At 43.9% G+C, this 17582-nt stretch overlaps 1 protein-coding gene across 1 annotated transcript in view; it reads right to left on the bottom strand.

Moving 5' to 3' along the window:
• LOC120941316 (fibrocystin-L-like) overlaps positions 1–17582 on the bottom strand; it is a 292358-nt gene that overhangs the window by 120690 nt on the left and 154086 nt on the right. The window contains exons 37-39 of the mRNA XM_040354641.1: positions 13669–13883; positions 10019–11003; positions 2857–3102 (exon numbers count right to left, since the gene is read on the bottom strand). Of these exons, the coding sequence (XP_040210575.1) occupies positions 2857–3102; positions 10019–11003; positions 13669–13883 (1446 nt within the window). The remainder of the gene's footprint in view (positions 1–2856; positions 3103–10018; positions 11004–13668; positions 13884–17582) is intronic.

Raw genomic sequence — 17582 nt, 5'->3', positions numbered from 1 at the left:
CTTAAAATGAAAATTCTCCCGGTCGTATTGTACTTTTTAAGGAATGCCCCCATCTGGATCCCCAAATCCTTTTTTAAGAAGCTTGATGGGCTCACAAGCACATTTTTGTGGGCACCCAAGCAGCCCAGGATAGGTTTGAAGACTCTACAGGAACCCTGGGGAGAGGGGGGGCTAGCTTTGCCAGACTGGAAGAAATATTATTTGGCTGGACAGATGGTTTTTGTTCATCGGTGGTTAACGTCGGACGAGGGGGATTCGGCCACGGTGTTGGAAGCGGCGCACTTGGGTTCGTACGAAACTCTGCGGTTGGCCATTCATAGGGGAGTAAAGATGGATCTTCCACTTACTGTTTCTATTAGGGCCTCGATTAAGGCGTGGGAGGCAGCGGTCGCTCTAGCAAACCCCAGTTATAGGGGTTTGTCTCCATCCACTCCACTGTGGATGAACCCTAAATTATCGCACTTCTATTCTTTTGACGATCCTATGGGCTGGGCGACGAGGGGTATCAAGACACTCAAAGATGTCACGATGGATGGAGAGTTGCTTACTTTTGACCAACTTAAAGCTAGACACGATCTGCCAAACAATCAGCTGTTTCGCTATATTCAATTGCGTCATGCGTTCAAATCTCAATTTAAATTATTGTCCATAGAGTCGGTTCCATCGAGATTGGAGGAGTTGCTCTCCACAGAGGATCTTCCCAAGACTCTGTCGGTTTCATATAGAAAGCTGTTCGCCACCAGTCCAGGGGCGGTCGTTAGGTGCAGGGACAAGTGGGTGAGTGAGGTGCCCGATATCCAGGGGGAGGACTGGGATGAAATGTAGACACATCCATTCCAACATCTGGTGGCAGCCAGAGACAGGTTAATCCACTTTAAGTTTCTGCATAGGATCTACTATACGCCAGCCAGGCTGGCGACTATTTACCCATCGGTGCCGGCTGAGTGCTGGAGGTGCACTTTTGCTCCTGCAGCGGCGGAACATGTGTTTTGGATCTGCCCTCAGATCAAGCAGTTTTGGTCAGAGGTCACCTCTTGTATTTCAGCAGTTTTGTTGACCCCTGTTCCGATGACGACTACAGTATGTTTACTGGGATTAGTGGAGGAGGTGGTGCCATCCAGGGCTCATCGGACACTGCTCAACATCCTTTTATTTTATGGACGGAAGGCCATCCTGTTAAAATGGAGGCACCTGAGTTGCGCTTTTGGAAGGGCCTGGTTAATTCAATGATGCCGTATTATAAGGCGACTTACCTTTCCAGGGGTTGTGGAAAAAAATTTGACAGGGTGTGGCAGGCTTGGTATAACTCTGACCTGACTGTTGGTTAAGGCCTGATGGCGGATATGGGTTTCCTCACAACTTTCAACATTTCAGATACTGGGTAGGATCGGGTGATGTGGGGTGAAGTGTTTGAATCCTGGGGAGGAGTGGGAGGCGGAACACCTGACAATCTTCCGGTGGTTTCATGGGAGGGAGAGTGGGAGCTGAGCAAAAAGGGTGGGGGGGGGGGTTAGGGTGTTATGTTAACTTAATGGCGGGTTGTGTACGTAGGCCATGTTGGCCTTTCACCGGCCCAGTGTTGTGCTGGGGCGGCTGCCTTTTTCTTTTTTGTCGTTGTTTTTTGTGTTATCTATAAATTGTCAAAATCAATAAAAAGAATTTTACAAAAAAAAAAGTATAGCTGCCGTTCCTGCGTCGATTTTTGTTTTTTTTTACGTCGTTTGCGTACGCCGATTCAGAAACCCGCGCCTCGCAAGTTATGCTCACGCCGAAACCACTGACGTCCTAGCGACGTCAGTGGGAGCAATGCACGCCGGGAAATTTCGCGGACGGCGCACGCTCATTTAAATCGGCGCGGGGACACGCCTGATTTAAATAGTACACTCCCCCTAGCCGCGGAATTTGAATTCCGCCGGGGGTTTTACGATCCGCCGCCGCAAGTTTGGAGGTAAGTGGTTTGTGAATTACCCACTTGCCTCTCAAACTTGCGGCAGCGGATCTTAAATCACATAGATCACGGGGATCTAAAGATCCGCTGATCTATGTGAATCTAGCCCTACATGTACAATATGTATGGAGTTTCCATCTGAACCAATGGGTGTTCAGTCAAGCGGACCTCCATCTGCAAGTGGGAAGTGAAACATTAAAGGGTCACTAAAGGATTTTTTTTTTTTAGCTAAATAGCTTCCTTTACCTTACTGCAGTACTGGTTTCATGTCCTCATTGTTCGTTTTTGCTCTAATCCTTCTCTATTCTGAACACTTCCTGGTTGTCTGTTTCCTGATGAAAAATGTCCTGGGAGCTTTCTCTCTGTGGTCACTAATCAAGGAGGTGTGATTACTGTGTGTCTAAAACCCCTCAACACCAATCAGTTTCGTTTTACAAACCATCACTGCCCTGTATTGGCTCTGAGTCTCTGTACATCACAGATCAGGAAACAGCATGCACAAACGAAAATTAAACCGTAGGTACATTATATGATTGATTTCTATCTATTTTTAATGATTTTTAAAAGGAATCAGTTAACTATTATGTCTCTATACCCTGTAAACAGTCATTTCAGCAAAAAAAATTTTTTTCCTTATAACTCCTTTAAGCAGAGGTATTACTACAGCTGCTAATTGTGACAGCTTCCTGCTCAGTGCTCTTGGTTGTTAGGAAGCTGGCACCCGCATTCTAACAATCAGTGACCCGCCCACACCCAGCACATTCCCAGCTGACAGGTATATATAAAAAAGGCATCACATCTGTTTTTATATATACCCGGTTCGTCGGACCGATTGTTGGTGACGGAAAGTCTGATCGTGTGTATGGGCCTTTAGTCTATATCAGCGGTCTACTTCTCATGGCACTCACCTTGGTTTGGAGAGATGCTGGTCATACTCAGTTCATATGTAAATGTTGCACTGGATCTTGCAAAGCCTTTCTTATTCTGTAGTAATATTGGGAATGTTCCTCCCCAGTGGTCTGTCACTGTGCAGTTTAGTAAAGTATCTGATATGAAGGTGATGACACATGTGGTATTACCAATAGTCACTGAAACATTTGTGGCATCAGAACCAAACTGTGTACCAAAAACAGAGATGGTGGTTCCTGATGGTCCTGATGGTAAATAAGACATAGAAAAAGCTTTAGATATTTTCATAGGTTATACAATAACTATATAAGTATGACTTAATGAAATAATGTATCAGAACCAGAAGTTTCACTGTATGGAAAAAAATGTTTTAATGCTTTTTTCAACAACAATTTAGTTGATCCATAACATTTTTACTTTTATAGCTTAATTCTATATATTTTTTTTTCATGTATGTAGCACCCCCTTACTTTCAGTACGGGCACTACACTAAAGTTAGTGGGGATTGGGAGAGTTAATTTTTGCTCCCATTCACGATTTGTTAAATTTGGGCTGCTGTCATTCCAAAACTGTCCTATGGGTCAGTCTGCGTTCCAGGGGTGCGATCCCACCCCTGGGCGACAGTTGGCGCTAGAGAGGTTCTGGCAGAGCCACTTTTCCCCAGCAGCCAATTAGAGGAGTTCTTCCCTCGCTGGGCATGCTGGGGAGGGGTATATCTGTGGCAGACGCCATTGATTTGCTCCCTTTGCGGGGTCCGAGTTTCAGGTGCGGCATCCACCTTTAGGGTGCGCGCATCCATGGACCCCACCACCATGGCCTACCTGGCCGAAGTTGCGCACCATGCAGAGCTCCATTCTGATGTTGAAAGAGGCCCCAGCGACTTGCTGGGTCCTGAGCCTTACTAGGAAGATCCTAGGCTGAAGGCTACGCGGTGGGGGATCGGCTCAGGGAGAACCCAGAGAGAGGTTATCCAGGAGTTCTGAACGAACCCATCGGGAGTCTGGTTACCGTGATACTGACAGGTACAGTGCAGCTGTCTACCGGTGACTCTAACTGAATTTACTGGGAGGATTCACTCAATGCAACCGTCGCTCATTAAGTTTCTAAGCCAGCGATCTACAAGTGACACTTCGGCTGCCAGGTTTGTGGCAGAGGTCTGTCCGGAGGCACTTCACCCACTCTGGCTGGAGTGGCAACGAACTGATTTCATTGTTACTAAGAGCAGGATTGCTCTTTTCATATCTAAGGCCTGATACTTCCGTTCTTCTTATGCTTCATCAACCTTTCCTATCCTACTTCATGTTGATGTTGGCCGTGTTGGGCCTTGGAATAAAGCATTCAAAAAAATCCATTTGGTGACTGGACATTCACTCACTGTTTTGGCTCACTGCTATCACCCCTAGACACACTGCAGGGTAACTTAATACGCCGATCCCAACTTAATACGCCGATCCCAAAACAATTAGTGTCTCCTTCGGGGGTAGCGCTACATGTATATTTCCTATCAAGGGCAAAACATGAGATCGGAAAAAAAAAATTCACCAATCTCATGCTGACCGCGCGATCACGGCTTTGTTTACATCTGGGGCCCAGGGAGACGTCATAACGTTGCGCCCGTGCCTCTGACAGTCTATCAACGTCATCTGCCGCCGGCCGATTCTTTCTCCAGGCCCCCAATGGCATGGGAGAGCCCGGAGAAGCACTGGATGGCGGCGGGAGGGGGGGGATGTCGCCTATAAGAACGATCAATCGGTGGAACTGCTGCTATTATTGTTCTTAGCTCTGTGACTGCCTGGAGTCGCGTGACGCATGCGCGTGGGAGCCACCTTTAACGGCATGACCCCAGCTTGAAACAGCACAGCGTGCCCTTTCAAGACAGCGCAAGCGCAGAAGAAGCTGTCGCTGGGGGAGATTGCAAATATCTCAGAGACCGTGTAGGTCTCAGAGATATTGCAAGCACCCACAGGTAAGTGTTAATCTAGGCTTACCTGTAGGTGTAACTTCCCCAGAGGGTTTACAACCACTTTAAAGCAAACTTGTTGCCTTGTCGTGCATGGGCAAAGCACAGATTCACTTTAACCCCTTCACAACTAAGAGTAAAACAAATCTAAAAGCCTAAGCACAATTTTGCAATTTTGACGTGTTAGTAAAACCCTACATATCATCACAACTACTTTGTGCATCCAGGTAGATTATACCTTGTTTTTTTCGGGACAAAGTGAGCTTTTATTGGTAGTAAATAGTTGTGGAAATCTCCTGATATTTTTTTTTTATTATCAAAGGAAAACTGTCTCTGTTTCTTAAAGTGGAGTTCCACCCATAAATATAACATTACATCAGTTTTAAAAAAATGTCATTAGTCCTTTACGATTTTTTTTTTTTTTTTTTTAGATGCCTTCAAAGTGTTGTTGCTAGGCAGAATAGTTAATCTTCCCACTTCCTGCACCTAGGTGCTTAATGCTTCCTAACCTACACCGCACAGACTCCTGGGAATGTAGTGGGTGTAACTTTCCAGGAGTCTGTGCACTCCCCAGTCTCAAAGAATCATGTGACTTGGACAGCACAGGTGCTGAAACCTGATCTGACACTGCTTGTGCAGCACTGAGCATGTGCGAGGTCTGCAAGGCTGAAATCCAGGAAGTCATACAGTCTGGCTTCATGATGCCCACACTTAAGATGGCCCCAGTCAATTTCTATTTTATAAAGTGTCTAAATGCTGTAACAACCTAACAAAACTGACCTTAGTTTGCAGACTAACTTTACTAGAATACATTAAGCTTGTGTATTACAGGGGTATTTATATTTAAAAAGTGAAATTGTGGCCGGAACTCCGCTTTAAAATGTAGCTGTATATTTATTGTTACTACCATAACCTACCACCAACAAACAACCCAAAATAAATTCTACTGCTCCTGACAATCACAACGATACCACATATGTGCATGTTATTTGTTGTTTGTACCCATAGTACAGCCCAGAAGCAATAGTGAGCATTTTGTTTCTTTGCTGTTTTTTTTTTTCAACTGACCTAGATCAAACCTTGATCTAGGTATTTTTCTTTTTTTTCTTTTATTTTTCTTTTTTTTTAAAAAAACACACTCCTATTTACGCTACGCCTCCGCAACTTGGACGGGCAAGTGCAGTATTCACAAAGCACTTGCTCTGTAAGTTGCGGCGGCGTAGCGTAAATGGGCCGACGTAAGCCCGCCTAATTCAAATGTGGAAGAGGTGGGCATGTTGTATGTAAATCAATCGTGACCCCACGTAAATGACGCGCCTAACGAACGGCGCATGCACGCGTATGCTCAGTATCACGTTGAATTTACTCCATAAGATACGCCAGGCCCATTGCCTGTGACGTGAACGTAACCTACGCACAGCCCCATTCACGTACGACTTACGTAAACAACGTAAAAAGATACGCTTGCCGACGTCCATACTTTGCACTACCTATGCCTCATATAGCAGGGGTAACTTTACGGCGGACGTAAGCCTTACGTAAATGGCGTAGCGGGCGCAAGTACGTTCGTGAATCGGCGTATCTACCTAATTTACATATTCAACGCGTAAATCTACAGAAGCGCCCCTTGCGGCCAGCGTAAATATTGCACCCAAGATACGGCGGCGTAGGAGACTTACGCCGCTTGTATCTTGGCCAAATCTATGCGTAACTGATTCTAAGAATCAGGCGCATAGATACGATGGCTCACATTCGGACTTACGACGGCGTACGTGGAGATACGCCGTCGTAAGTCCACTGTGAATCTGGCCCATTGTATCCTTCTTCTCCATTCACAGAAAGGAAAAAAAAAAAACACAGGGGCGTGCTTCACAGGGACTGTGGTAGCCAATCAGAGGCTACCACAGTGATCAGGTAACCCAGAATCGGGAGATCCGGTGAGACCCCAGTCTCTGTGCCTGAAGCACGCCATGTGACGCGCTCCCAACTCAAAGGGAGAAACACATATATGCGGCCCCACGTAAAAAAAATCCCAGACAATGAGGCCGCATATATTTGTTATGTAGGTGTGAAGGGGTTAAATATAAACAATAAGTTGGCCAAACACACACCGATATCATGTAAAATCTTTTAGCTCTACCAACGATTGAGTTTGAGCTTCCCTTATAGGATACAAATGCAATGAATTATTATTGAAAGGCCCTCACATTACAACGTTTTGGGAAATCTAAAGGAAACTGTACAGGTTGGGCCATTTATATGGATACACCAAAAACAAAAGTTGGATTCAAAATGGCTGACTTCAAAATGGCCGCCATGGTCACCACCCATCTTGAAAAGTTTCCCCCCTTACATATACTAATGTGCCACAAACAGGAAGTTAATATCACCAACCATTCCCATTTTATTAAGGTGTATCTATATAAATGGCCCACCCTGTACAATTAAACTGTAATGTGTATGGCCAGCGTATGGCTTTTTATTTAATTACCAGAAAATGTATATTTCTGTTCAGACACTCCTGAGATATACACAACCCTGCAAAAAGAACAACAAGGTTGATGACCTGGATTTTCTGGTTTATAGTTAAGAGTTTCAGCCTTGCCACATCCCTCCCCCAGCTTGTGGCTAGACACTGAAGGAGCAGTAGGAGTACAGTGGTGGTTCATCCTTCTGCTCACTCACTGCACTTAGGATATTCGTTTCTAGCTCTATGAACCACATCATAATTTATTGTCTGTCCGCTAGATAATGTACTAAATTAAACTAAAACTAAAAATGAAATAAAGGCAGCAATGAGGGTGGGATAAGCACAATATAGCAAACAAAAATGATAAAACTGCGCCAATAAAAAGAAAAGTCTGCAAAAGTCCTCAGATGAAGTAAGGACAATATGTAAGCAATGGATATCTTCCAACACCTGCACCAATGATTATACACTTTTTAAATAAATGCAACAGTTTCTACGGTGTTACGCTATGGTCCCTCTTCTTCCTTATACAGTATGCTATGTGAATGATTCCACGGACCGCATGTTACGTTGAAGGAGCCTAAGGCCCCGTACACACGAGAGGATCGATCTGCTGAAATTGATCCGCAGATCGGTTTCAGCAGATAGATCCGCTGGTGTGTACGATCCAGCTGATATTTATCCGCGGATATATTTCGGGCCGACCGATTTCCAGCGGATAAAAATTTCTTAGCATGCTAAGGAATCTATCCACTGGAATCGGCTCCAGCGGATCGATCCGGTGGTCTGTACAGACTCACCGGATCGATCCGTCCGAACCCATCCCTTGCATGCGTCGTAATGATTCGACGCATGCGTGGATATCCTTATATGACAGCATCACGCACGTCGCCGCGTCATCATCGCGGCGACGGCGCGACACATCACCGCGGACGGAATTCCGCGGGGATTTTGATCTCCTGGTTAGTACAACCAGGAGATCAAAATCCGCCAGAGGATTTATCCACGGATACGGTCCGGAGGACCGTTTCCGCAGATAAATCCTCTCGTGTGTACCCGGCATAAGGTACGCTGAAGTTCATTCCTAGTGAGAGTCTGCTTCCTGTTATTATCATTCTCCTGGAAGTTAAAGGCCACGACTGGGTTATAGCCGAATGTGTATTCGTGCTTGCCCTCTGGTAAGTGGCCATTTGTATACGGTGGTGGGCACTTCATTCATTTGTGGATTCACTGTGGTGTCATTTATAGCCAGTGCATATGGATCTTTTTTCTGGATATGGATCTTTTTGAGTGGATCTACCTATAACTGTATAATCATTGGTGCAGGTGTTGGAAGATATCAATTTCTTACATATTGTCCTTACTTCATCTGAGGACTATTGCAGACTTTTCTTTTTATTTGCGCAGTTTTATAATTTTTGTTTACATAACTGCACTAATTGATAATGGGGTAGATTCAGGTAGATTGGCTTATTTTTGTGTGGGCGTAGCGTATCTCAGATACGCTACGCCGCCATAACTTAGTGAGGCAGGTTCTGTATTCACAAAGAACCTGCGCCCTAAGTTATGCCGGCGTAGCGTAAATCTGCCGGCGTAAGCGCGCCTAATTCAAATTGTGAAGAGGTGGGCGTGTTTTATGTAAATAAAACATGACCCCACGTAAATGACGTTTTTGACTAACGGCGCATGCGCCGTCCGTGAAAGTAACCCAGTGCGCATGCTCCAAATTAAAGCGGGAGTTCACCCGAATTTTTTTTTTTAACCTTAGATTGATGCTCATTTTGTCAAGGGGAATCGGGTAGTTTTTTTAAAATCGAAGCCGTACTTACTGTTTTAGAGAGCGATCTTCTCCACCGCTTCTGGGTATGGTCTTCGGGACTGGGCGTTCCTATTTGATTGACAGGCTTTCGACAGGCTTCCGACGGACACATACATCGCGTCACGAGTAGCCGAAAGAAGCCGAACGTCGGTGTGGCTCTATACGGCGCCTGCGCACCGACATTCTGCTACTTTCGGAAAATCGTGACGCAATAGATGTGACCGTCGGAAGCCTGTCAATCAAATAGGAACGCCCAGTCCCGCAGCCCATACCCGGAAGCGGCGGAGAAGATCGCTCTCTAAAACGGTAAGTACGGCTTCGATTTTAAAAAAACTACCCGATTCCCCTTGACAAAATGAGCATCAATCTAAGGTTAAAAATTTACTTTTCGGGTGGACCTCCACTTTAACCCGCAAAAAGCCAATGCTTTCGACGTGAACGTAAATTACGCACAGCCCCATTCACGGACGACTTACGCAAACGACGTAAAATTTTCAAAATTAGACGCGGGAACGACGTCCATACTTAACATAGGATACGCCTCATATAGCAGGGGTAAACTTTACGCCGGAAAAAGCCTAATGTAAATGACGTAAAAAATGCGCCGGGCGGACGTACGTTTCTGAATCGGCGTATCTACCTAATTTACATATTCCTTGCGTAAATCGACGGAAGCGCCACCTAGCGGCCAGCGTAAATATGCAACTAAGATACGACTGCATAAGAGACTTACGCTGGTCGTATCTTAGAGAAATTCTGGCGTATCTGATTCTTTGAATCAGGCGCCAGGATACGACGCCTCACACTCAGAGATACGACAGCGTATCTGGAGATACGCCGTCGTATCTCCTACGTGAATCTGGCCCAATGTTTTTATATGTACTTTACATACCACATTTAAAAAAATTATACCTGTGCTGGGAGAAATTGACGTTACTGTAGGGGTGTCCGCCTCTGAATAGGTATATCTGAGTGATGGGTACGATGCAGATGGTATGTAAATGTTTACTGTGGCAATCTTGGCAGCTGAGCTTGCAGGAGTAACACACTGAATCCTGCCGGGGGTTACTGACAGAATAAAACATGGGATGCCATCAACTTGCACCGTAGTATTCATTGGGGGAAATCCATTCCCTTCTATCTGCAAAACTGTTCCACCTAGAACACTTCCAGATGGTATCAGGAGTACGATTTCAGCAGGACTGTTTATGGTCAAGGAGCCTTGGGCCAAGCCTTTGCTTAGGACAATAACTTTGACTACATAGGTACCAGCAGGAATTGGATCTACACTGCATTTAATTTGCGTGTCATTGACATCTACCACAATGGCTGCCACACTATCTCCAATATAAACTGCTATGTCGTTAATGTCTGCTCCAAATCCACTGCCATAAATGTTCAACACGGTCGAAGTGTTGCGTACTACAGTTGGGGAAATGCTTGATGCAACCACTGTGATTGAGTTGGTATAGAAGAAGTTACAGCTTCCTTTGCACAATGCCGTAATTCCATTGACTGTCACCTGGACATTAACAGTGTGAGCGTAACTGGCTTGGGTGTCACAAACAATGTTTGTGTAATTCATTGACACAATGTTGCAGCCCAAGCCTGTTATGGCGGTGGCGTTGTTGTTTGAGAAACCAGATCCAACTATGGTTATTCTTGTACGTCCGGAAACAAAGCCATTGTTCGGTATGATGGAATCGATGTGAGGCAACAAGGCAAATCTTCTGTTCATCTCTTGGTTTATAGCACTGATAGCGTTCCCATAATTGTTCACTGTTAAATATACAAGTTCTGCAATTCCAATATTCATGGAGTCCTGAGGATCTATCTCGCAGGTTATTGAAGTTTGATCAGCAGACAGGACTTTGCATGGGTACTTTCCAACTGAAACCTAATAAAAATATAGATATAATTATATTTTATTATTAGGTTGGCAACAAAGATGACATTTCCACTAAAAATTCATTAACATTCCTAATGGAATTCCGTGCTAGATTAAAAAAAAAATATTTGAGTGAAAAAGGAAAGAGGACAGCTGGTTAACAGATACAAAGGCCCAGATTCTCATACAATTACGTTGCTCCTGGGCAGCGTAACGTATCTGATTTACGTTACACCGCCGCAGGTTTACAGCGTTAGTGCCTGATTCTCAGAACACTTACCTGTAAACTTGCGGTGGTGTATCGTAAAAGCGCTCGGCGCAAGCCCGCCCAATTCAAATGGGGCGGGCACCATTTAAATTAGGCGCGCTCCCGCGCCGAGCGTACTGCGCATGCTCCGTCGGGTAAATTACCCGACGCGCATTGCGCTAAATGACGTCGCCCCGACGTCATTTGCTTAGACGTTAACGTAAATGGCGTCCAGCGCCATTCACGGACGTCTTACGCAAACAACGTCATTTTTTTAAATTTCGACGCGGGAACGACGGCCATACTTAACATTGGTTGCCCCTCATAATAGCAGGGGCAACTTTACGCGTCGCTTAAGCTACGGAAACGTCATAAATTCTCAGCGTCGACCGCGCGTATGTTCGGGAATCTCGCGTAATTACCTAATTTGCATAGACGACAGGGAAAACGACGATGTGACACCTAGCGGCGGGAAAAAAAATTGCAGTTAAGATCTGACAGCATAAGAGCCTTACGCCTGTCAGATCTAATGGGTATCTATGCGTAACTTATTCTAAGAATCAGTCGCATAGATACCCGGGGCCAGTTTAGGACTTACGACGGCGCAAATGGTGTTGCGCCGTCGTAACGCCATTGAGAATCTGGGCCAAAACCTTCTAAGCAGCACTATTACAAACAAAAACAATAATCAATACATTGTGAAAATAAGCATGAAAATAAAAGTCTGTCTTTTCCAAAAGAGAGTCTGTGCCTCGTACACACGATTGGACTTCCAACCAACTTTTCCATGGATTTTGGGCCGAAGGGCGTTGGCCGTAAACTTGTTTTGCATACACACGGCACCAAATTTTCAGCCAACATTCACCAAACCACGTGGTTTTTCAGCTCTTTACTGCCACCCTTTGGGCAACTTCTGCTATTGTTGGCTGAACAGTGGTTCTGAGCATGCGTGTTTGTACTTTAGATTTTTAGTTGTACACACGATCGGATAAACTGACGTAACAGATTTATTGCCCAACAATTGGTGAGCATGAACAGCCAACTTTTGTTGTAGTTAATTCAGCCAATAATTGTCTGATGGAGCATACACACGGTCGGATTATACGACACAACACGTTCGTCAGACAATTATGGCAATAAAGTTGGATCGTGTGTACTAGGCTTTAGTGTTGAAAAGTCTGTGCGTAAGTTTTAATAAAAAGTAAATATGATAAAATCCACAAATGTGTGTAGCGCCTGGCTACTTTCATAGCCGGTGCTGCTGTAAATTTAGAGGGGGTCAGAGACGTAAAACAGCGGTGACGTAAAACACTACGACGTGCTGAGAAAAATGAAGTTCAATGCTTCTGAGCATGGGTCGACTTGATTCTGAGCATGCGTGGATTTTTGACCGATGGACTTCCACGCAGACGATCAATTTTTTATCCATAGGAAAAATGTAAAACGTGTTCTATTTTTTTTCACCGATGGAGAACAAACCGATGGGGCCCACACACGATCGGTTTGTCCGATGAAAACAGTCCATCGGTCTGTTTTCATCGGACAAACCGGTCGTGTGTACAGGGCTTTAGACTTTATGGGCCAAATCCTCAAAAGGGATACGCAGGCGGAACTGCTGTTCAGCCTGCGTATCCCTGTGCCTATCTTTGGAACTGATCCTCAGAAGCAGTTTTCCAAAGATAGGCAGAAGATCCGACATTTGTAAGAGACTTACACTGTCGGATCTTAGGATGCAGTACTGCATCCGCCGCTGGGGGCATTTCGAGTCGAAATGCCGCTTTGCGTATGCAAATGAGGACTTACGGAGATCCACAAAGCTTTTCAGCTTTGTGTTTTCTGCGTAAGTTTACGTTTGCATACGTAAAATTAGTTCTTCTTTTACAAAGTGTAAACTAGTAACACCTTGTAAAAACAGATCTTTTTTTCGATCACCGCGTTTTTTTTTAAATTTTGAATTTTTTTTCCCGGCGCGTAAATTTTTTTTTACCCGACGCAACTTTATTGTCCCGTTGCAATCCACAAAGCCCGATGTAACGTAATTTCGCGCGCTGCCCGTCGGGAAAATGACGTCACGAGCATGCGCAGTACGGCCGGCGCGGGAGCGCGCCTCATTTAAATTGTCATCGCCCCCTGCAGAAGAGGACCGCCTTGCGCCGGAGACATTTAAGTTACACGGCCTGAAATTTCTAGGTAAGTGCTTTGTGGATCGGGCACTTAGGTAGAAATTTTAAGTCAGTGTAACTTAAATGGGAAAAGATAAGTTAGGCAGGATTTTTGAGGATTTGGCCCTATATATACTAAAATCTATCTATCTATCTATCTATCTATCTATCTATCTATCTATCTATCTATCTATCTATCTATCTATCTATCTATCTATCTATCTATCTTTCTATCTATCTTTCTTGGTCTCATCCAAATAGTTACCTGGTTAGCACATGTGACGTTGCTGAAGCCAGATCCCAGTATGGTTATTGGGTCATTAATTGTTCCATAGGTCGGTGTAATGCTGGTAATGGAAGGTGAGTGACAGTTGGAGTACCCAAACCAGATGGAATTATTAGGTGACGTACTATTATCTAGCTGTGGACAACTAGGTTCTGGAGCGGCACAGTCAGCAGCTGGTGAAGGTGAAAGGGGAACTAGAGAAACACATAAATATAAACAAAGAACAATACACACAAGTCTTATAATATACTGTACAGTATATACACTGTTTTTTACACATTTGCAACTTTTGAATAAACGTATTTCATCTGAATGTCTGCTTGTATGTCTACTGGCTAAATTAACAAAGCTTTACACAAGGACAGGAACTGAGTCTCATTTAATGGGTACAATAAAGGAAATCAATAGAGTGACAAACAGAGCAATAGGAATCCTAATGCCGCGTACACACGACCGTTTTTCGGGTTGTAAAAAATGACGTGTTTTTTTTAATGTCATTAAAAACGATCGTGTGTAGGCTCCAGAGCATTTTTCATGATGTAAAAAATGGCCATTAAAAATTTCGAACATGCTCTAATTTTTCAGGATGTTTTTAACGCTGTCGTTTTTAACATCGTAAAAAATGGTCGTGTGTGAAAAAACGCGCATGCTCAGAAGCAAGTTATGAGACGGGAGCGCTCGTTCTGGTAAAACTACCGTTCGTAATGGAGTAAGCACATTCATCACGCTGTAACAGACTGAAAGCGTAAATCAGCAAAAGCAGCCCAAAGGGTGGCGCCATCCGAATGGAATTTCCCCTTTATAGTGCCGTCGTACGTGTTGTACGTCACCGCACTTTGCTAGAGCATTTTTTTTTCACGATCGTGTGTAGGCAAGGCCATTTTAACGATCGGGTTGAAAAAAAACATCGTTTTTTCTAGACCATTAAAAATTTAATTTTTTACATCCCGAAAAACGGTCGTGTGTACGCGGCATTAACTGTAGTAGTAAAGAGGCCCATGCCTATTCCCACAGGTCCTTAGTTATGGCAGGAAATAAATATGGAGTTTGTATCCTTAGCCACCTCTTGTTGAAAAATGTTATTGCATCAAGAGCTTATTCAAAGTGGGATGAAGAAATAGATCAGCACTATTAGAACCAACAGCAAAGCTAGCATTTGCTATATTCTGGAGTTCTCTAGAAAATGGCAATTTGCTTCACCTGCAAATCCAATATGTAGTTCAAAGGATCACGTATCAGTGTACTTAGAGCTTGTAGAGAGCACAACTGGTTCTAAATAGGAAGCTTTCACTCCCTTCAATTTCCTTGTGTGACATCAATGACCTAATAACTACTATACTTTCTTATTATTATTATAGTACTTAAAGGAGCAGTACAGGTTTTTTTTTGCTGAAATGACTGTTAACAGGGTATAGAGACATAATAGTTAACTGATTCCTTTTAAAAATGATTAAAAATAGATAAAAATCAATCATATAATGTGCCTGCAGTTTAGTTTTGTTTTTAAACTAGTTTCATGTTTCTGTGAAGTACAGAGACACACAGAACAAAAACAAACAAACACAGGGCACAAACACAGGGCAGAATCTGATTGGTTCTGAGGAGTTTTAGACACACAGTAATCACACCTTCTTGATCATGGACCACAGTGAGAAGCTTGCATGAGTTTTTTCATAAGGAGCCAGACAAGCAGGAAGTGTGGAGATCAGAGAAGGATTACAGCTACTTCAAAGCAAAAACGAACAATGAGGACATGAAACCAGGACTGCAGTAAGGTAAAGGAAGCTATTTAGCTAAAAAAAAAAATCCTTTAGTGACCCTTTAAAGGGGTTGTAAAAGTACAATTTTTTTTTCCCTAAATAGCTTCCTTTACCTTAGTGCAGTCCTCCTTCACTTACCTCATCCTTCCATTTTGCTTTTAAATGTCCTTATTTCTTCTGAGAAATCCTCACTTCCTGTTCTTCTGTCTGATCAACATGTACAAATATATAAGAGGTCCATACAGTGTACTAGGTGTTGAGTAATTCACTTTACGGTCAACACTGAGGACAAGGGGGCACTCTTTACGTCTAGAGGAAAAGAGATTTCACCTCCAAATACGGAAAGGTTTTTTCACAGTAAGAGCTGTGAAAATGTGGAACAGACTCCCTCCAGAGGTGGTTCTGGCCAGCTCAGTAGATTGCTTTAAGAAAGGCCTGGATTCTTTTCTAAATGTACATAAAATAACTGAGTACTAAGATTTGTAGGTAAAGTTGATCCAGGGTAAATCCGATTGCCTCTCGGGGGATCAGGAGGGAATTTTTTCCCCTGCTGTAGCAAATTGGATCATGCTCTGCTGGTTTTTTTTGCCTTCCTCTGGATCAACTGTGGGTATGGAGTTGGGTGTATGGGATTGTATTGTGTTTTTTATTTTGTTTGTTTATTTTTTTGTGGTTGAACTGGATGGACTTGTGTCTTTTTTCAACCTGACTAATTATGTAACTATGTAACTATGTAACTCCCCACAGTAATGCAAGGCTTTCTCCCTGGTGTGGAGTGTTGTGCTCGCCCCCTCCCTTGACTACAGGAGAGTCAGGATGCCCACTAACACACGGCTCCTTTCCCTATCTGCAACTTAGAGGGTGTCCTGACTCTCCTGTAGTCCAAGGGAGGTGGCGAGCACAACACTCAACACCAGGGAGAAAGCATTGCATTACTGTGTAGAGTTACAGACAGAAGAACAAAAAGTGAGGATTTCTCAGAAGAAGAAATAAGGAAATTTAAAAGCAAAATCGAAACTAGCCAGAATATACCTGCATCTAGACCCAAACTGTCCCAGGTGTAGGACCGCGGAGGGGACATTCTGGCAAATGGTTTGGGACTGCCCAAGACTCAGAACATACTGGGAGGGGGTGGTGGATATGCTCAGGGGGCACCAGGGTCCCTTTTGACCCTTGGTGCTCCTTCTCAGCCACATAGGAGAGGTGGAGGGGGACAGATACACTAAGCTCTGCATTACTTTTTCCCTGTTTTATGCTAGGAGGGAGATAATGCTGCATTGGAAATCGGTTGATCCCCCTACCCTTAACTCCTGGAAAAAGGCGGTGAATTCGGTGCTACCCCTTTACAAACTTACATACGAGAGTAGGCAATGCCCTGCTAAATTCGACAGGGTCTGGTCGGCTTGGGTGGACGCAAGCAGGTGTCACAAACCATGGTGAACGGGAGTGAACCACAACTACGGTTAGCAAAAGATTTCAATGCACTTCTCTATGTTATGTGAGATTTTAGTATTGGACCCCAGGTGTCACTCCAATCAGAGCACAGGAGTTTGGGGGTCCTCTACATCATCTCTCTCAAACAAAGGAATGCGTTGAGCTACTAAGGGAGGACATAGTACAACATGCGTCCAATCCTTAGCGTTAAAAGATTATAATGCACATAAAGATTCCAATGCACTTCTATATGCAAGTGATTATCAGTACCGGACCCCAGGCGTCACTTCAATCAGAGAACAGGAGTTTGGGGGTTCTCTACATCATATCACTTTAACATAAAGAAATGCATTAGGCCACTAAGGATGCAGGTATGAAATACCTTCATTCCTTAGCATAGAAAATTTAAGGTGAACATGTTCAGTAAGTTAGGGTGTGGGCCCATAAACAAGTAATAACTTATGTCAAGCACGTAGTAAATAGGAATAGTTGCATAAGAGAGGCAAATATAGCTCAGCTAAATAGAAAGTAAATGTTCCTTTAAGGTACTTCGTACCAAGCAACTGAGAACACAGCAGACAATCCCAAGTAGTATGTTAGTTCTTAGTAAGCCAGAGTCAATTACAGCAATTGATTAGAAGTTATATATGTCGTAAGTAATACTAGGCACTACAAGTGAAACAATTGCTACTTATCCGT

The sequence above is a fragment of the Rana temporaria genome, chromosome 5, assembly GCF_905171775.1.
Source record: "Rana temporaria chromosome 5, aRanTem1.1, whole genome shotgun sequence".
NCBI lineage: Eukaryota > Metazoa > Chordata > Amphibia > Anura > Ranidae > Rana > Rana temporaria.
This window is presented reverse-complemented; position numbering and strand designations above follow the sequence as displayed.